Source organism: Chiloscyllium plagiosum, unplaced genomic scaffold, assembly GCF_037043375.1.
Source record: "Chiloscyllium plagiosum isolate Xiang-an unplaced genomic scaffold, Cpla_swu_hap1 HiC_scaffold_1, whole genome shotgun sequence".
NCBI classification, from domain to species: Eukaryota; Metazoa; Chordata; class Chondrichthyes; order Orectolobiformes; family Hemiscylliidae; genus Chiloscyllium; species Chiloscyllium plagiosum.
The window spans coordinates 105,229,731-105,249,982 of NW_028270139.1; the positions used below are offsets into that span (position 1 = coordinate 105,229,731).

The window sequence follows — 20,252 nt, forward strand, 5'->3', positions numbered from 1 at the left end:
CATAATCTAAGAATTATATGACTTAATATCCAACTAATCAATTTAAATGTTCATCTCACTAACAACCTGATGCAGCTTGGGCTGTATACTGTACTCCCATGTTAGTGCAATGTATAATGATGGGTGTTTGTGGAAAGAAGTCTGTGGATTGAAAGGAAGCAAAACATGCACATTTAGCACAAGTTAGCAATTCAGTGGCAACACAAGTTTATACCTGTTAACTTTAACGCAATTAATTCAGGATGTAACAAAACTGACAGAGATTATAGTATCACAGTTTATCAGTCCTGATCTTCATAAAGGAGTTTGATAAAGGTGCTTCACAACATACTTGTTATTGAAGCAAAGAAAAATTGGAAACAAAAATCACTGACTGCTGTTGGTCAGCTGTGACTGACAAAGAGCTCCTTACAGTCATTGCCATTTGCTAAATTTATAAAATGAAAGTATTGATGAAGGCACTGAAGGCAGAGTTGATAAATTGTGTAGGAATACAGAATATTATATGGCAAATGACAGAATTCAAGGAACTTTTACCAGACAGATGAATGCCTGATGGTAATCAATGTTGAAAGCACACAGTCAGACATACTGGTGCAGGAAATCCTGAATATGATCAAAGGGAAGGATTTGTCACAAAATCAAGTCAAGGAACTGGCTGTAACAACTGACCAAAATTCAGAAGCGGCATTCATACCACCTGTGACAAAGTGAAACTATCCTTCTCAACCTCTCTACAGCCTTTAACATGATTGACTATGGTTCTCTTTCAAAATTCCTGCACTTTCTTATCCAGCTGTGTGGAGCTGCTCTCTGATGCTCCATTCTTCTCTAGTTAATCACAGCCATAGAATGGTTTGCTTCCCTTCCTGCTCCCACACTGTGACCACTTGTGTCCTCCAAGATCTATTCTTTGCCCCCTCCTATTTCTCATCTACGGAATGTCCCTCAGCAACATCATCTGGTGACATATCGGTTTCCACATCAGAGAGATAACTACCTGGCTATCATCACTCAAACCCTGCACAGTTTCTAAACTGGCAAATTCCTCATCCAATATCCAATAATGATTGAGCATGAATTGTAAGGGTGGAGAGTTATGTTTGGGCTCAGTAAATTAGAAAGCTGCTGAAGTGAGAGATGACAAGAGAATGGATTAGGCATATTTAGAGGAGGGAAATTGTAAACTGTAAAACGTCCAATCCATAGAAATGTGAATTGTTGCTAGCTTGGCCCTAGAAATATAGAAGAAAACTTAGCTTTCAGTCAAACATTATTCAAATGTTACAGACGCCATCAAACTTAGCCAGAAGTGACAGTCAAGAATATTAATGGAATCAACATTAGGCATGAAGGTGTGCATTGATATAGTCAGTAGTTAAAGGCTTTAGTTATCTTAATAGAATGCAGAACTTGTGTTATATAATATTTTCAAAGAAACTACTTAACTTTGGAGTGCTAGGGACAGACACTGAAAGTAATATGACAATCTTGAGATGTACTTATGAAATGCCTACTAAGAGACTGGAAGACAAGCTGAGACTAAAGAAAATTGTGTATATTTAGCATTGACCCATGTCAAAAAATGGAGGACGCAGCAGGGGGCTACATCAGCTCATACTTAAAAGTGGAACTACAGCACTAGCATGCAACATGTGGACGGGCATTCAGAGGGCCTTGTCTGAAAGACAAGATATCACTTACGTAGGTGCTTAGGTTTTTAATTCCTAATTTTGACACATAATACAGCATATGTCAACAACATTTGCAGTATAATCCTGAACTACTTAAAGAATCTGAATGCAAAACTGCTTATTAGGCCTGCTGTTCATGAGACTTATGAATAATTTAACACATTTCAGTCTAAGAGGTATCACTTGCCTTCACATTATTCTCATTAATAAGTTCATAGCACAAAATTAATACGGTAGCAAAACCATGCTAAAAACACAGCTGTGGGAACAAAGTGGTAATACAAAGAGACAGTAAACAGACTTTGTATAAGATATTTTCTAAAGACTTATTTCACTCAGTATCCAATTAGTCAACAATGAAGTGCTTAACAGAAAAGAACTGCTTCATGATTTGTCCCTTTGCTCTGTTTTCTATTTTGTGACAGTGATACTCAATAAATAAAACAATTGGAAAACATGCTTTCTCACTGACTATACCCATTGAGGATTATGAGGAGATGTGAACTAGCAGCAGCAAAATAATTCTATTCCTCCATAATCTGTAATCTCAAGGCCCAGCATGTCCATTACCATTACCATTATGCCAGGGGCCAAAACTGGTTAAATAGGATTGTAGAAGAGTACATTAAGTAATTTGATTTGATTCATTATTGTCACATGTATTGAGATACAGTAAAAGTTATTCTATTGCGTGCTAACTAGAAGAATACATAAGTACATTAGGGTAATAGAACAGAATCTGGATCAGTGGTGCTGGAAGAGCACAGCAGTTCAGGCAGCATCCGAGGACAGGCAACCACTGATCCAGAATCTGGTTTCCAGCATCTGCAGTCATTGTTTTTACCTAATAGAACAGAATGCAGAATACAGCTCCAGGGAAGATGCTGAGAAAGATCAACTCTACTATTCCAGACGTCCGCTCATAAGTCTGATAATTGTGGGGAAGACCTTACTCTTGAACCTGTTGGTACATAGAGTCATAGAGATGTACAGCATGGAAACAGACCCTTCGGTCCAACCCATCCATACTGACCAGATATCCCAACCCAATCTAGTCCCACCTGCCAGCACCCGGCCCATATCCCTCCAAACCCTTCCTATTCATATACCCATCCAAATGCCTCTTAAATGTTGCAATTGTACCAGCCTCCACCAATCCTCTGGCAGCTCACTCCATACACGTACCACCCACTGCGTGAAAAAGTTGCTCCTTAGGTCTCTTTTATATCTTTCTCCTCTCACCCTAAACCTATGCCCTCTAGTTCTGGACTCCCCGACCCCAGGGAAAAGACTTTGTCTATTTATCCTATCCATGCCCCTCATAATTTTGTAAACCTTTGTATCTTCTGACTGATGAAAGAGGGCTGGGAGGGGTCTTTGATTATGTTGTCTGCTTTACCAAGGCAAATGGAGTCAATGGAAGGATGGACTGGGTTGCATTCACAACTGTCTATAATTGCATGCTGTCTTGGGCAGATCAGTTGCCATATCAAGCTGTTATGCAATTAGATAAAATGTGTTAGATTAGATTCCCCTTCAGCCCAACAAGTCCACACCGACCCTCCGAAAAGTAATCCACCCAGACCCATTTCCCTCTGACTAATGCACCCGACACTATGGGCAATTTAGCATGGCCAATTCACCTGACCTGCGCATCTTTGGACTGTGGAAGGAAACCCACACAGACACAGGGAGAATGTGCAAACTCCACACTGACAGTCGCCCGAGGCTGGACTCGAACCTGGATCCCTGGCACTGTGAGGCAGCAGTGCTAACCACTGAGCCACCGTGCTGCCCCTGCTCTATAGTGCATCTATAAAAAGTGATGAGTCATTGTGGACACGCTTAATTTCCTTAGCCTCCTTAGTAGAGATGTTGGTTTTTTGATTGTAGCGTTGAGGTGGATGGACCAGGATGGATTCTTGGCGATATTTAATTCTAGGAACTTGAAGCTCTCAACCACGTCCACCTAAGCACCATTGATACATACAGGGGCATGTCCTACACTCCACTTCCTGAAGTTGATGATGAGGCCCTTTATTTTGCTGACATTAAGAGAGATATTGTTGTCATTACACCATTCCACTAAGCTGTCTATCGCCTTTCTACACTCTGTCTCATCATTATTTGAGATCTGACCCACTACGGTGCTATTATGAGCAAACTGGTAAATGAAGTCAGAGCTGAATTTGGCCACATAGTCATGAGTGGAGAAGATGTACAGTAGGACAAAGGAGTATGCAGCCTGATGGAGCACCAGTGTTGAAGATTATTGTGAAGGAGATGTTGTTGCCTATGTTCACTGGTTGCAATCTGCTGGTCAGGAAGTTGAGTTGCAGAGGGGATAGCAGAGATGTAGGCCTCGGAGTTTGGAGATGAGTTTTGTTGGAGTTATGGTGTTGAAAGTGGAGCACACATCAATAAGTAGGAATCTGGCATAGGTGTCCTTGTGATCCAGATGTTCCAGAGATTAGTCAGGCCAGGGCAATGGCTTCTGCCATGGTATTGTGACAATGAGCAAATTGAAGCGGATCAAGGCAATCTGGGAGGCTGGAGTTACTAACCTCTCAACGCACTTCATGATGAAGGATGTCACTTTGTGGTAGTCACTAAATCCTGATCCACAAAGATCTTCAGCTAATTTCACCAAGAACTATGCAGTGGATGATTCATCTCATCCCACCAACAGAGAAAATACAGTCTTCAGCCAATTCAATTCAATCCAAGTGAGATCAAGAAATGGTTGAGTGCTTTGGTTACAGCAAAGCCTACAGGCTCTGACAACACTCCAGCTATTTTGTTGAAGATTTGTGCTCCACTGAAATTCAGAATATAGAAGCATGAAACATAGATTATTCACAACGAGAAAACCATTCAACTATTGTGTCTATGCCAGCCACGAATCTCACCTTTCAGGTTTGATCCACAGCCCTGTGGGTAGCTAAAGTACAAATCAAAGTGTTATTTGAAATGCAATGTGCTTCTGCTTATTTCAGCCTTTCAAGCAGTGAGCTACAGGTCCTGTCCATAAAATAATTCTCCTCAACTCTCCTCCAATCCTTTGACCAATTACTTTAAATCTATGACCTCTGGTTATTCACCTCACTGCTAACAGAAATAGATCTTTCCTTATATTCTGTTTAGGATCCTCTGTAATTTGTAACATTCAATTAAACCTCACCTGAGACTCCTTTATTTCAAAGAAATCAAGCACCAACCTATCTAATCTTTATTCCTCTTTACAATTCTCCATTTCTGGCCACATCCTCATAAATCCCCTCCATCCTGTAATACAGTGATCAGAAATGCAGCAGTACTGCAGCTGCGGTCCAACTATTATTTTGTATAGGTCAAGCATAATGTGCCTGCTTTCACATTCTTGACCTCGGCAAATAAACAAAGGTATCCTGTATGCCAGCTAAACTATTTGATCTTCCTGTCCTGCTACTTTCAAGGATGTGTGAGCATGGAGGTGTAGTGGAGAATGAAGAGGGTTAGCTCAGATTACAACAGGATCTGGACCAGATGGGCCAATGGGCTGAGAAGTGGCAGATGGAGTTTAATTCAGATAAATGCGAGGTGCTGCATTTTGGGAAAGCAAATCTTAGCAGGACTTATACAGTTAATGGTATAAGTGTATACATTATATACTGAACAAAGAGACCTTGGAGTGCAGGTTCATAGCTCCTTGAAATGGAGTCGCAGATAGATAGGATAGTGAAGAAGGCATTTGGCATGCTTTCCTTTATTGGTCAGAGTATTGAGTACAGGAGTTGGGAGGTCATGTTGCAGCTGTACAGGACATTGGTTAGGCCACTGTTGGAATATTGCGTGCAATTCTGGTCTCCTTCCTATCGGAAAGATGTTGTGAAACTTGAAAGGGTTCAGAAAAGATTCATAAGGATGTTGCCAGGATTGGAGGATCTGAGCTACAGGGAGAGGCTGAACAGGCTGGGACTGGTTTCCCTGAAGCATCGGAGGCTGAGGGGTGACCTTATAGAGGTTAGCCAAATTATGAGGGGCATAGACAGGATAAATAGACAAAGTCTTTTCCCTAGGGTCATGGAGTCCAGAAGTAGAGGGCATAGGTTTAGGTTGAGAGGAGAAAGATATAAAAGAGACCTAAGGGGCAACTTTTTCACGCAGAGGGTGGTACGTGTATGGAATGAGCTGCTAGGGGTTGTGGTGGAGGCTGGTACAATTGCAACATTTAAGAAGCATCTGGATCGGTATATGAATAGGAAGGATTTGGAGGGATATGGGCCGATTGCTAGCAGGTGGGACTAGATTGAGTTGGGATATCTGGTCGGCATGGACCGAAGGGTCTGTTTTCATGATGTACATCTCTATTACACTACGAAGTTGCTGTAGCATATGTTGTGCAATCTGTATATGTTATACAACATCACTGTATGCTGGTAATGGAAGAATTAAACTTAAATATTACTTAAAAGATAATGGATTGGATTGATGGTTTTTTAACTTTGGATAATGTCAAACTTCTTGAGTGCCTTTGGATGTGTATTCATTCAGACAAATGGAGAAGATTTCATCAGATTGAGGTAATAGCAGTGCCATATGCATGTTACACCTTGTAGCAGCTGGCAAGACTTTGAAGAGTCTGGAGATGAGTAACTTATCAGAGAATATACTGTCTGTGACCTTTATTTTTGTGGATACCTTGTTTATGAGATCAGGCGAGATGGAATTCTGTTCAATGGTGAAGTTCCCTTGAATTTGATGCTGGTGGATTCAACAATGATAATGCCAATGAGTGTGAAGCAGAGGCGTTTGGTTCTCTTTTGTTGGATATGGTTTCTGCCTGACATTAGTGTGGCACAGATGTTGCTTGTTGGTTGTCAATACAGCCTCAATGCTGTCCAGGAATTGATGTTGCGAGTATAGACTGCTTCACTACCTAAGGACTTGTGAATGTTATTGACCACTGTATAGCCATCAGCAAACATCTCTTTTGTCTTCATGATAGAACATAGGTCAATGATAAAGCAGCACTAGATGGATCTCCCTGCACTATTTGTTCAGTTTAGCTCCGTATCCAATGGAGAATTTAACATGCAACTTTGCTGGAAACTGCTTTGTATCAGATGAGGATGTGAGTACGTTAGGAACAGAAATATTTGAAAATTTACATCAGTGCTCTTCAGAGGCACAAATTAATTTATCACTGTCTATTCCAGGAACAGTAAGTCAGATAAAGTAATGTGCTGGTTTCCAGGTACCCCACCTTCTGTACTCTCAAAGAATAGGTGCTGATAGTGTAAACAGCCCAATTCTGTGTGTTCCTGGTCAATCATTCAGAAATCTGTGGTCAGTAAAATTGAGTTTAAATTTCCTGTGTATGGATTGAAGATGTACTTAAATCTGAATGTCCTCAGGATCCCAAAGCACACCACTGATATAAATTGAGTGGGAAGCTTTTTCACATGAAAAGAAATCTGGGCACATATTGTTTAGGTACATCCACAGTGCTGTTAGGAAAGGAATTCCAGGATTTTGACCCAGCAGTAGAGAAAAAAAAAATTGTACATTTCTGAGTCAGGTTGGTGTGTGGCTTGGAGAGGAACACGGTGATGAACCAGGGCAGATAAATGGCAGGCATTCATTGATGATCTTTCAAAGAACTTATAGAAGCTTATGTCAAATGGAAGCCCGATACTGCAGAAAGCATTAAGCAGCATACAAAATCTCGGTGAAAGTAAGAAGCCAATGATTGGCGCAATGGCCTGGCAATGAGACATAACCTGCCCCCTTACACTGGCCAACACTATCAGGATCAAACCTGCCAGATTTTGTGTTGGGCATAGGCCTCTCCTATATCCTGCATTAGCAGGATGAGGTCCTTAACTAGAGATTGATTCCCCAGTTAAGATCCCCAGTTAGGCCAGAAGTGGGCAGATAACCCAAAGCCTCTTGCTATTGATAAAATTGTGGTAGGGTGGGCGTGCTGCTGGTTGACATGATGCCAGTGGCATGGAGACGATTAACAGATCCATCTGATTTCTGGTCTGCCTTTGGATGGGCCGCAAGCTCTAATCTGATTGTCTAACCTTCTCTAGCTACCAGCTTGAGGGCTGTTAATGACGTAACTTCCAGGGAGTGATAGTCTCTGTAATTATGGTTCAGGCAGCCTATTTTCAATGATAAGCAAACAGTTTGAAAATAGTCCAGGCAACAGTATAAATTGTCTGACTAACTTGATTTGGTTTTTGATGAAGAGAAAGTTGAGAAGGAATAGTGCATTTCAGATAGTCTACATGGTTTTAAGCCATGTTTTTCACAAGATCACTCATAGTAATGTGGTCAGAGGTTTGAAAGCTTATGGCATCGATGGGGAAAGGTGTTATGTTTAATGCAAAATTACTTCAAGGTTTGGAAGAAAAGGCTAATGGTGGCTGTTCTTTTGTGACTGGAAAGCTTTTTGCCGTGGTCCTCAACAGTTCAGCATTGTGTCCCTTGCTCTTCATGGTAGATATCTGTTACTTAGATGCAAATTTGGAGGGCGTGATTAAGAAATTTGCAGACGATATGAAAATAAAGCATGTGGATGATAGTGAGGAAGAGAGTTATAGAGTATAGTAGTATACCTGTGGATTGGTCAGGTGGACCGAAAAGTGGCAAATGCAGTTCAGTCTCATGATCTGGAAGGCAATGCATTTGCTGAAGACGAACAAGGCCATAGAAGGTAGGATATTGAGAAGGGTAAAGGCACAGTGGGCATTTGGTCTCCATAGAGATTTACAGAATGGAAACAGACCCTTCGGTCCAACCCGTCCATGCCGACCAGATATCCCAACTCAATCTAGTCCCACCTGCTAGCAACCGGCCCATATCCCTCCAAACCCTTCCTATTCGTATACCCATCCAGATGCTTCTTAAATGTTGCAATTGTACCAGCCTCCACCACATCCTTTGGCAGCTCACTCCATACACGTACCACCCTCTGTGTGAAAACGTTGCCCCTTAGGTCTCTTTTATATCTTTCTCCTCTCACCCTAAACCTATGCCCTCTAGTTCTGGACTCCCTGACCCCAGGGAAAAGACTTTGCCTATTTACCCTACCCACAAACGCTACGTCAACAGCACCGTAGAAACCCCAGCTGGAAGAACAGGAACACTTCAGAATACTACCTGTAGATTCCCAGCCAAGTTGCATACCAAGCTGACTTGCTGTTCTTTCATTATCACTGAATCAAAATCCTGCTTTCTCTCCCATAAGCACCACAAGAGTGTTTGATATTTACAAGAACTGTAGCAGCTCCAGGTGGCAGTTCACCATCAATTTCAGAAGGGTAATTAAGGCTGGGCAATAAATGCTGGCCTTGTCAACAACACCCACGTTCAATGACTGCTTTGATAAAATAAGCATGAGTCGCTTGCTTTAAGAATGCATTTGAAATAAATGAGTCATAAAGAACTTAAAAAGAACATTTTTCAAAATACAGGTTACAGTTTGCAGTTTCTTTCAACAAGAATATCAATCAAAGATGTGATCTGCTGGTTCACAACGTTATCAAATTCCAGGTGTTAAAATTAATCATCAAAAAAAATCAGGAAAGCCATGACCTGAATATGTTGACCACTGAAGCCCAAAGCATTCAGTAATGTTGCATAGCAGCAGCAGTAGCAGCAACAGCTCTTTGCCGGGTAAGATTATATATGCAATTCTCAACAATAACATTTAAAAGTATGTCTACAGCACTCTTCAGAGTTTGGTCACAATGCTCTCCACTATCAGAGCCGAAACCTCTGTGCAAACTTTCTGTCATAGTCTGACAAATATTTAGTATTGTTCTAAAATATATGCATTAAGTAGGCCAAGAAAAAGACAAGAATTCAACGGGAATGTTTTGTCATTTCTTTTCAACTTTGAAAATGTGCAGGACAATTTAAGGAACAGTTTTATTTTCCCCACTAATTTGTGGCAGTTCCCAAGTCTAATGTTGAATCACATGGAATCACTTGTTCTTTGTCTCTTTAAATGGTCAGAATACTTCAACCCATTGACAATGTTAAGCAGGTCAGTTCCTTATAAAGCACTCATTTTGCTGAGGGCCAAATAAAGTCCAATACAGTAATTGAATGCTCAATCTAATAAAAGCAAAACACTCACTGAATATTCTGAAGGCTACAAATTGCTCAGAACATTAATATTTAGCCAACAAAGTTTTGTAATGACTTCCTTATTTTACACCTACTTTCACACATGTAGCTTTTTATCCTATGTTTTATTACATTGCTGTCTAACACAACAAACCGAATTTTGCATTCTTTCCAACAGTTATGACGAGCTCCTTCTGAAATGTTTTTCAGTTTATTTTTGGAAACTGCTGTCTCTGTTCAGGAAAAAGTACATTAAGGCTGTCCATCGTCCAATATTTAATGTCATAATGTCAATAGAAGTCAACAGTTCTGCAGCAATCACAAGTGTGAAGTCAGTTAGTAATGTACCAAGAGAATAAGAGAGCTGACCCATACCAAATTACTTAGCACTGGGAAAATAGTAAACATTTATGACCAATAAATAGTCCAAGCGTAAACACATAAAGCCTTTTAAAATGAGGATAGTCACCAAGTAAGTATCATTTGCAATTTCCTGAATCAATGGGCAGTAATTGGTCCGAGAGTGTTTACTCCCAATGACGCACAGCCGAGTTCAGTTACACGTCTGAGATCAGAGGTCGATAGCATATTAACGGTTCAGTTGTGTTTACATGTAACAGATTACAGTAGCAACAGCAATTCTTTGAATTTATGTAATCAGCTTTGCCAAAGAACTAATCCAAAATCCTGTCGACCTAGACTAACACTACATCTTCACGCAGTCAGTTGAATGATTTGCAACACACATGGATGTCAAATAAAATCTCGCGCCTATAATGTTGGGAGTTCAGATTTTATAATTATATTCTATCTTTTTTAGTTCCTGTCTTTTTTTTAGTTTTCTTCCCAGCCTAACCAGTCAATTATTCTCACTTGTTGAACTTTATGTTTCACATTTTCTTTTAAGAAAGTTAACAACAGCTCTGCCAGCAGAGTCACAATGTCACCCAACAGCTCCATCTAGCAAACTGGCTTACATGAACACACACTGCCCAAATTGGAATAGTTTCAGGCAGTAGTGATTTGAATGAGTGACCTTCTATGTTGAACTCCAATACACTGTCATTGTTGTTATTTCTGTTAGTTTTTTTTTATTTTTATTTTCTTCCACTTTCCAACATGATGATTACTTGGCTATTTATCACTCAGTCATTCCAAAGTTTGCTAAAGGATACAGATTTCCATACAATATCTAATGCCAGTGTTTACAAATAGAAAGTGCTTTATTTAACAAATATCATGCCTTTTTACCTCAGCAAATAACTCCTTACTTTTTTTAATCACACATTTATGGAGAGAAGTCCAGAAATAAGTCGATCTCTTGCCAGGTCTCAGTAAAAGTCTGATTTTTAAAGGTAGTCCAATTACTCCAATGATCTCACAGCCAGCCTGCAGTTTCACATATATATTAACAATAACAACAATTTGCAAATATCATCTTCAAAGCTGTAAAATGTTCCAAGACACAATGAGAGTTATATCAATCAAAGTTTGGCATCAAACAGATAAGGAGATATGTGGCAAGATGACAAAAAGCTTTGCAAAGCAGTAGGCTTTAAGGAGCATCTGAAAAGAGGGATGAAAGCTACAGTTGAGGAAGTTGACAGAGGGAACTTTAACCTCTGCTACCACGAGAGAACAAGTTTAAACAAAGTAATACTTGTACTCCCAAGTGGTGAATTACAAAATGATTCAATGTCATCCTTCAGAGTCAACAGTGGCTAATGGAAGTGGAATGTTAGTGATTAAGGAGAATTTCACATATAGTTAAGGGGGGAAAGATGCAAAAACCAAATTATGCAAGGAAGGATTGTTTATAAAACAACATTGCCTTGAAACTCTATACAAAATCAAACTGAAAATGGCTCAGTGGTTAGCACTGCGGCCTCACAATATCAGGGACCCAGGTTCAATTCCATCCTTGGGTGACTGTCTGTGGGGACTTCCTCTGAGTGCTCCAGTTTTCTCCCACAGTCTAAAGATGTACAGTTTAGGTGAATTGACCATGATAGATTGCCCATAGTGTTCAGGGATAAGCAGGCTAAGTGGATTTGGCCACGGGAAATGCAGGAATTTGGGTCTGGGTGGGATGTTCGTTTGAGGGTTAGTGTAGACTCGCTAAGCCAAATGACCTGCTTCCACACTATAGAGACTCTATGATTCTCAACCTCAATCCCAAGTGCTGATAACTGATAAACTGTTTTTTTTCATTTCATCATTTAACTTTGTTGATGGAATCAGACTGCTTGAGTCAAATTGCAATCTTAGCAGTATAAGAATATTCAATCAGTTAGGAAGACCTGCCCAATAATGGACACATTCCAGAATTTTACAACACCAGGAAACTGGAGTCAGTAAGTAATTCCAGGCAGCAACTTCTCAGACACAACAACTCAACAGGAGCCAAAGACGAAAGAGATTGAGAAGTTTAAGCCTACACTATCTGAAGTTTATAAAAATGGCAGTGGATTTGATTGAGGTATAAAAGATGCCAAAGCAGATTGACAAAGTAGATGTAGAGAAGGTGTTTCCTCATGTGAGGCAATCTCGAAGGAGAGGTCATAGTTTTAGGATAAGAGGTAGCAGATTTAAACCAGAGATGAGGAGAATTACTTCTCGAAAAGTGTTGTGAATCTGAGGAATTCACTCCCCCAGAGATGCATTGGACATGGAGTATATTTAAGGAGGAGATGGACCATTTTTTAAAATTAGTTTGAATTGAAGTGCTATGGACCGGAAAGTTGAGCGAGAAAATCAACGTTTCAGGCAAAAGCCCTTCATCAGGAATGAGGCTTGTGGGCTAGGAGGCTGAGAGATAAATGGGAGGGGAGATGGGGCTGGGGGAAGCTGAAAGTGCAATAGGTGGATGGAGGTGAGAGTAAGGGTGATAGGTCGGAGGGGAGGATGGAGCGGATAGGTGGGAAGGAAGATGGACAGGTGGGACAGGTCCTGAGGGCGATGCTGAGCTGGAAGGTTGGAACAGGGATAAGGTGGGGGGAGGGGAAATGAGAAAACTGATGAAATCCACATTGATGCCCAGGGGTTGGAGGGTCCCGAGGCTGAAGATGAATTGCCTATTCCTGCCCCTAGTTCTTAAGTTGTTCTGTAGTTCTGATGCTGACACCTCTCCTGCTACAGGTCATGATCATTTCATGAGGTGAGAAGTTAAAATGCTTTGAAACGGAGAAAAATATTTTTTTCCAACTCAGTCGGCTGATCTTCTTAAAGAAAGGTTCCACCTCAGTAAATGCTTGGTCATAAAATAACATTTAAAAAGAACCTCTGTTTAAATGAAACTGCTAACACCGTCACTGTCTTGACCACAAGCAGTACAGGCTATCTTATCATAACATCATAACCATCTATAATAACCATCAAAGCGAATGAAAACACCAGTGGAAAGGATTAAAAGGATATAAGCCAAGTGCAGGGAAATGGCGATAGTGTGGAGGGATATTTTGGTTGGCATGGACCAGTTTGGGTCAAAGGGCCTATCTCCGTGTTGTCGGACTCTATGACTCTATCAATGTATTTGTCCAAATGTCTTTTAAATATTGTTAAAGTACCCACCTCAACCACTTCCGCTGGCAGCTCATTCCATATGCTTACCACTCTCTGTGTAAAAACATTGCACCTCAGGTTCCCTTTTATTCTTTCCCCTTTAACCTTAAACTGATGCTCTCTTGTCCTCGATTCCCCAACCCCAGGGAAAAGACTGAGTGCATTCACCCTATCCATGCCTTTCATGATCTTATACACCTTTATAAGGTGCCCCTTCAGTCTCCTAAGCTCTAAAGAAAGAAGTCCTAGCTTGTCCAACCTCTCCCTATAACTTAGAACATTGAGTCCAGGCAACATCACTGTAAATTTCTTCTGTTCTCTTTTCAGTTTAATAGCATCCTTCCTATAACTGTTGCTGAACAAAGAGACCTTGGAGGTTCATAGCTGCTTGAAAGTGGAGTTGCGGGTAGATAGGATAGTGAAGAAGGCGTTTGGTATGCTTTCTTTTATTGGTCAGAGTATTGAGTACAGGAGTTGGGAGGTCATGTTGTGGTTGTACAGGACATTGGTTAGGCCACTGTTGGAATATTGCATGCAATTCTGGTCTCCTTCCTATCGGAAAGATGTTGTGAAACTTGAAAGGGTTCAGAAATTTAATGTTGCCCGGGTTGGAAGATTTGAGCTACAGGGAGAGGTTGAATAGGCTAGGGCTGTTTTCCCTGGAGCATTGGAGGCTGAGGGGTGACTTTATAGAGATTTACAAAATCATGAGGGGCATGGATTCTATAAATAGACAAAGTCTTTTCCCTGGGGTCGGGGAGTCCAGAACTAGAGGGCATAGGTTTAGGGTGAGAGGGGAAAGATATAAAAGAGACCTACGGGGCAACTTTTTCACGCAGTGGGAGGTACGTGTATGGAATGAGCTGCCAGAGGAAGTGGTGGAGACTGGCATAATTGCAACATTTAAAAGGCATCTGGATGGGTATATAAATAGGAAGGGTTTGGAGGGATATGGGCCAGGTATTGGCAGGTGGGACTAGATTGGGTTGGGATATCAGGTCATGGATGAGTTGGACTGAAGGGTCTGTTTCCATGCTGCACATCTCCATGACTCTATGTCCAAACTGAACACAATACTCCAAGTGCAGCCTCATCAACGTTCTGAAAACTGCAACATAACTTCCCAACTTCTATTCTCAATGCCCTGACCAGTTTTCCAAAAGCTTTCTTCACTCTCCTGTCTACCTGTGACTCCATTTTCAGGGAACTGTGAACCTGAACTCCAAGATCCCTCTGTTCCACTACACTCCTTAAGGCCATGAAACTCCTACCTTGATTTGACTTTCCAAGACATCACACTAATCTATATTAACCTCCATTTGCCATTTCTCAGCCCACTTCCTTAGTTGATCAAAGTTCTACCGCAATTTCTGAAAACTTTCCTCACTGTCCACGATACCGCCTATTTTAGTGTCATCAGCAAACCTAGTAATCATGCCTTGTACATTCTCATCCAAATCATTCATATCAATAATAAACAGCAATGGGCCCAACACTGACCCCTGAATCATAGGCCTCCAGTCCGATAAGCATCCTTCCACTATTACCCTCTGCTTCCTACCATCAAACCAATTTTGCATCCAATTTGTCAGCTAAGGGAGGCTGTAAATAATTTAAAAACAAAGATGAGCTTTTTGAGCTGGATGCATTTTTGGACTCGGAGCCAATGTAGGTTGGAGAACATAAGGATGATGGATAACCGGGACAGGATCTAGCTTGGGACACAGAAAGCAAAGGTTTGGATTAGTTCAGATTTATGTATGATGGCAAGCTGCCAGAATAGCATTAGAAAAATCAAGCTCAGAGATAACAAATAGATGAGAGTTTCAACAGCAGTTAAGATTACATTAATTTAGAGATGGGTACAAATAGGAAATATTACAGAGATAAAATTATTCAGTCCTAGCATTGGATCAAAAATGGATCAGCAGTTCCATTTTTGAGTTTTAGAACGCCAAGGTTACAAATTACCAGTTCACCTTCAGACAGTGGTCAGGGAGAGACCACTTTATGCCCTCTTGTCTGTAGTGAATTTATAGATCTGTTTCACCCTGCCTGAGACTCACCTATTGACTTTCCTACCATTGTGCTAAGTGTATGGTTCCCATTTTTAGTCTCATGTTGTTGCTATTATGAAGCAGCAATGCAATCAAGAAGGGAAAACAAGTGAGGCAAGAGATAACAGAGGCAATGCTGCAATTCAGCATGTGGACTAGAAAAGAAAGATCTAGTCCATGCCAAGATACAGAAGGTATAGAGATAAAATACATGACCACCTCGCTTCCCACTTTGCAAATAGCTGCACCAATTGTGTGTAGCATATTTTATTTCATCCATCATTCCCAGATTGGCCATGCCATTTTACCAAGATGCCAGTCAATCATGTTTTTTCTTCATGAGATGTTAAAGTACCACAGTGCCAAGATCAGTCATGCAACAAAACCTGTGCATATGTTACTAGGAAACCTTAAGTGCATCAAACTGAGACAGAGATTGAAAACATACTTGAATTGAAACATTTAGGATTTTACTCCACTTACAAGTGAAGAGGAGGAACATGTCTTTAGTACAATGCAAACTATTGTAATAAGGATTTTTTTGATTGCCATGGTAAGGGACATTAATGCAGGGAAATGGAACATTTCTCATTGCCAGTCTGGACAACAAGCATCTGCAAATCACATATATCATCAGATGTAGAGTAAAATGCCCTTTATTCCATCCAAACAATACGCTCAGTCAGTCCCAAGTTCAGAAAATCACCCCTCACTATAGCAGTATGACATTTTTATTTTCATTTTCAACATTAGTCATCCTGTGGTCTCATTGAGTTTGGACTGCTGGTCTTAATGCTAAATTGGTGCAGCCCAGCACTGCAGATTTTATACATATTACAATTATGTTAAAGGTTCCCAACGTCATTGCCTGGAAATTGCTTAGAGTCAATAAGGAGAGGAGTCTCATCCCATCAGTTTTGGTTGGAGCAGAGTCCACATCTAAAGATGAAAGCATAGCAGACGCAACCACTACTTAACACCAAAAAATGCATTACTTAACAAAGAAGTAAACAAAACTTTAAGATCTATCCGGCCTTCCTCAGTTTTGAAAATGCATCCAAGTTTCTGTTGTACACCAATTATACATCCAATCTTAAATACTGACATTTACCTTTCAAAATGAGCTCAAAATAAGACACTGCACTAAACGCCAATTTCACCATTTCACAGTCATTTCTTGTTAGGAAGGTGTACAATTTTTTGAGCTCCCTCTCACCTCCATTGGCACTAAGACAACTAACTACCAGTAATAAAAGGTGTGTATTTTTTTTAATAATACCTATTACCCTAATATCTTCACTGAATAAATTCCAGATGAGGTCAATAAGAATTTGTATTGGTAGTTTTATCGGCAGTATGTCCCATCTGGAATGCTGCATCTAGTTGTGGTCACCAATAGTCTTTGAAAGGGTTCAAAGGAGGTTTACTAGAATAGTTCCAAGAATCATGGATAGGGTTCCGTTAGCCAGTTGAGGGTGGTACTCCTTGCAACAAAGAAGATTCAAGAGAAATCTAATACTGTAGATCCAAAAAGGGAAGGGAGTGGGTGTGCATCAACCCTGAGTTCCCATGCCTACTCCACCTAGTCGTACATTCCTAGATACTATAGGCAATTTAGCATGGCTAATCCACCTAACCTGTGCATCTTTGGATCCATAAATTTACCAGAGGCAAAAGGCCATAAAATAGCTTCTCCTTAGCGACAGTCTGAGATTGACCAAGATTATTTGCAAACTTGGCTTCCTACAACACATTTAGATGAGTTCCTGGCCCATACCGATTTTGACATTGTTAGCAAAACTTTAAATGCCTATGCTATTTTGTTTTTCCAGTCTCAAGCAAAACAATTCCAGGCTATCAAGGAATGAATGCTGTTTCCAATATCATATTCAGAGTGAAACAATACATCATGTGACTGGATAGTTCTGTGACTCTTAACATCTAAATTTTTCACCAACTTCAAATGAAATTGATAAACTATCTTTGTAATAAATAGTCTATTTGGATCCTTTTCACATCAGGCCTGCAGAATGATAAATCTGTAATCCAAATTTGAACTTCAAATCAGCACTGAATTCTATGCTAAAATTAGAAAACATTTATATTTATTTGTGTGCACTGTAACACACAGCAATAGGCTAATAACCACAAACATCGACATACAAGGGGGAGTAATTTGAAACATGATAAATAAATTAACTACGAGTAAGTTTCACCTTTTATAAGCTAATGAAATTCATGAAACTGATATGCTGGAATTCAAAACTACTTTTGTGAGCATTCCCTGGATAATTTTTAACAAGTTGCAATGAGTTTATCAAAAGTATACAATATTTTATTTAAAATCCTACTTATACAGGTTTGCTGTGCTAGAAATATTTATGTATTAAAAATTTTGTATAAGGAGATCAAATAGAACAGAGTAAATTATATACTATTTCCCCAACATGCCACAGAATTGGATTTTTACAATCTGCCCTGACCAGCACAGACTGGTTCCAATTACTTCCATTGCACTATGAGCCAAGACACAATCTTGATAGTAAAACATTTAGCTTTAGGAAGGGGGTGGGGTAGGAGGCCATAGACTCACATTTAAAGGGGAAGGTTTCTAATAAATGTATACTTCATATATTTACGACTATAGCTTGAGGCTTCCTATTTTCACAATTCCCTTGTGCAAAGATTCTAAAAGGACAATACAATATAGCTCGGCTGGGAACTATAACTTTTAAGTGCTCCACCACAAATGCATTTTAACCACAGAAAAGACCCTTTAAGAAGGTCAGTATTATTTCATCCTTTGCAATACTGAGTAATACAGTAAACCACTTCCAGTCCATAAAAATGTTGCTATTCAAACTCAGATTTCCCCAGTGCCCTCTTGAATTTTAAAATCTAACTCTGTACATCACAGAAGACAATAATGATTAATCAGAGTCTCCTTAGTCGCATGGAGAAAAAGCTACTCACACACAAATAGAAATCTTACAAAATTTACAAACATTGACACTGCAAAATTATTCAGATTTTTAGTTCCTACAGCACTGTCAAAATCAAATTTAACAGTAATACTGTATGGCCCTAATTCATAGAAAAACTCCAGAATGACTCCAGTATAGTTCACTCCAGGTATTACTAAGATAATCAGCAGAGCCTGCCTGTTTACACTATAGGCACAGCAGGGCATCCTTGATCACAGATAACGGAGCACTGATGGGCAGATGCTTGGAGAGTGATGTCAGACATAACTAATGTCACCTTGTTAGTGTCTTATGTTGCTGGGCAATACCAATATATTCAAAATTAAGAGACAATTTGAACAAAAACAATGTTATACCTCATAAAATGCAGCTCTGTGAGACTGTGTAACTATACTTACTACACTAAAGATTGAATTCTAAAAGTAAAACTTATATTAATCAAACTTGTAAATGTGAGTTCGGTGCCAGAATTAACCTCACAAAAGGCCCTAAACTGGTGCCTGGGAAGGCAAAGTTCCAACCAAGAAGGATGCCAAATTCGAACTGAGAACATAACATTTTTAGGACTGAGCACAGGACAAAACCAAATTATGAGAAAGGGTGAAAACTGCACACTGAAAGCACCAGCTGAACATTTAGTACAACGTTTAATGACCCTGTGAAATGAACATGATCACTCTGGGGTGGTTACAGTATCAAAACTCAACCTTCTCCCATACCCATGGTCTGTTCCAACAAGATCAACATTTATTCCACCACAAAGTAGCACGAAATTATTCCTCCTCCAACTCTGAAGTAAATATTTACTGTACTTAGTCTAAAATCATACTAATTTAACAACTCATTCCAATGAATAAAAGGGAGTAATATCGGCACAGAATTTCAGTTTCGTGTAATTTTTAGTAGTGGTTTATGAATATACTTCCAAATTATTGGGATGACACACTCTATCAAGGTGACTAGCTTCATAGAATTCAGTAAATATTCAAACCCGTCCTAGAGGTTATTAGAGATGCTTAATGAAGATGCATGTGTATTGAACAGACGGTTACCGCAAAACAAGTATTACATCCTAAATGGCTACATGCTAATATGGGAGCGTCTGTAGCCACCTGATTCCCATTGCTTCCCCCCACCCCCGCAGTCATAACAAGGGGTATCGACCATCTTGTAAAAACATGTTTATCGCCTATCAAAATACGAATCAGGATGCAGTGTAAACACAAAAGGAAGTTGGGATAGTTGTGAGCCTCTTACCTTTTTCTTTTCATCTTCTTTTGACACCTTGTTACTTTTGCTCGACCTGCAGTTTTTCTGATCCCCTGACTGTTTGATGGTGATCTTGATCTCCGGAGGGCAGATGTAGTTCTCCAGGTTCTTGGGAGGTTTCTTGGGCCGTTTGGTGGTCTGGATCTTGAGTTTCAGGCTGCCGTCTGTGAAGTTCGCCTCTTTGATAGAAAACTCGTGTTCCTCCAGGCCGTCTCCCTGCATTGATTTATCGCTGTCTGTGTTGGAGTTGGAGTCCTGGCTACCACAGGCGCTCTCCTCGTCGTCCGGATCCAGCCTCCCCCCGTTCATCTGGCTCCTGGGCGACTGCATCAAGGCTCCCGGAGAGACTGCGGACTTGGCAGTGCAGCCAGCCGATCGAAAATCCCCATCAGCCGGCTTCTGCCTGCAGCCCATCGCCGTCTCCCTCTGCTCCATCTCACTCAGCGTCTGTGAGAGGCACAGGGGGCTGTGGAAAGAGCAGCACTCAGCACTTCTCAGTGTCCTCCGTTACTCCAGAGTAATCCGATCCCCCAAACAAAACAAAATAAAAACTGCAATCTGGAAAC

General features: G+C 40.4%; 1 protein-coding gene across 4 annotated transcripts in view; it reads right to left on the reverse strand.

Moving 5' to 3' along the window:
• setbp1 (SET binding protein 1) overlaps positions 1-20,252 on the reverse strand; it is a 306,474-nt gene that overhangs the window by 285,150 nt on the left and 1,072 nt on the right. For all 4 annotated transcript variants that reach the window (XM_087989586.1, XM_087989591.1, XM_087989595.1 and 1 more), the window contains exon 2: positions 19,675-20,244. In XM_087989586.1, the coding sequence (XP_087845712.1) occupies positions 19,675-20,121 (447 nt within the window). In that variant the 5' untranslated portion in view covers positions 20,122-20,244. The remainder of the gene's footprint in view (positions 1-19,674; positions 20,245-20,252) is intronic.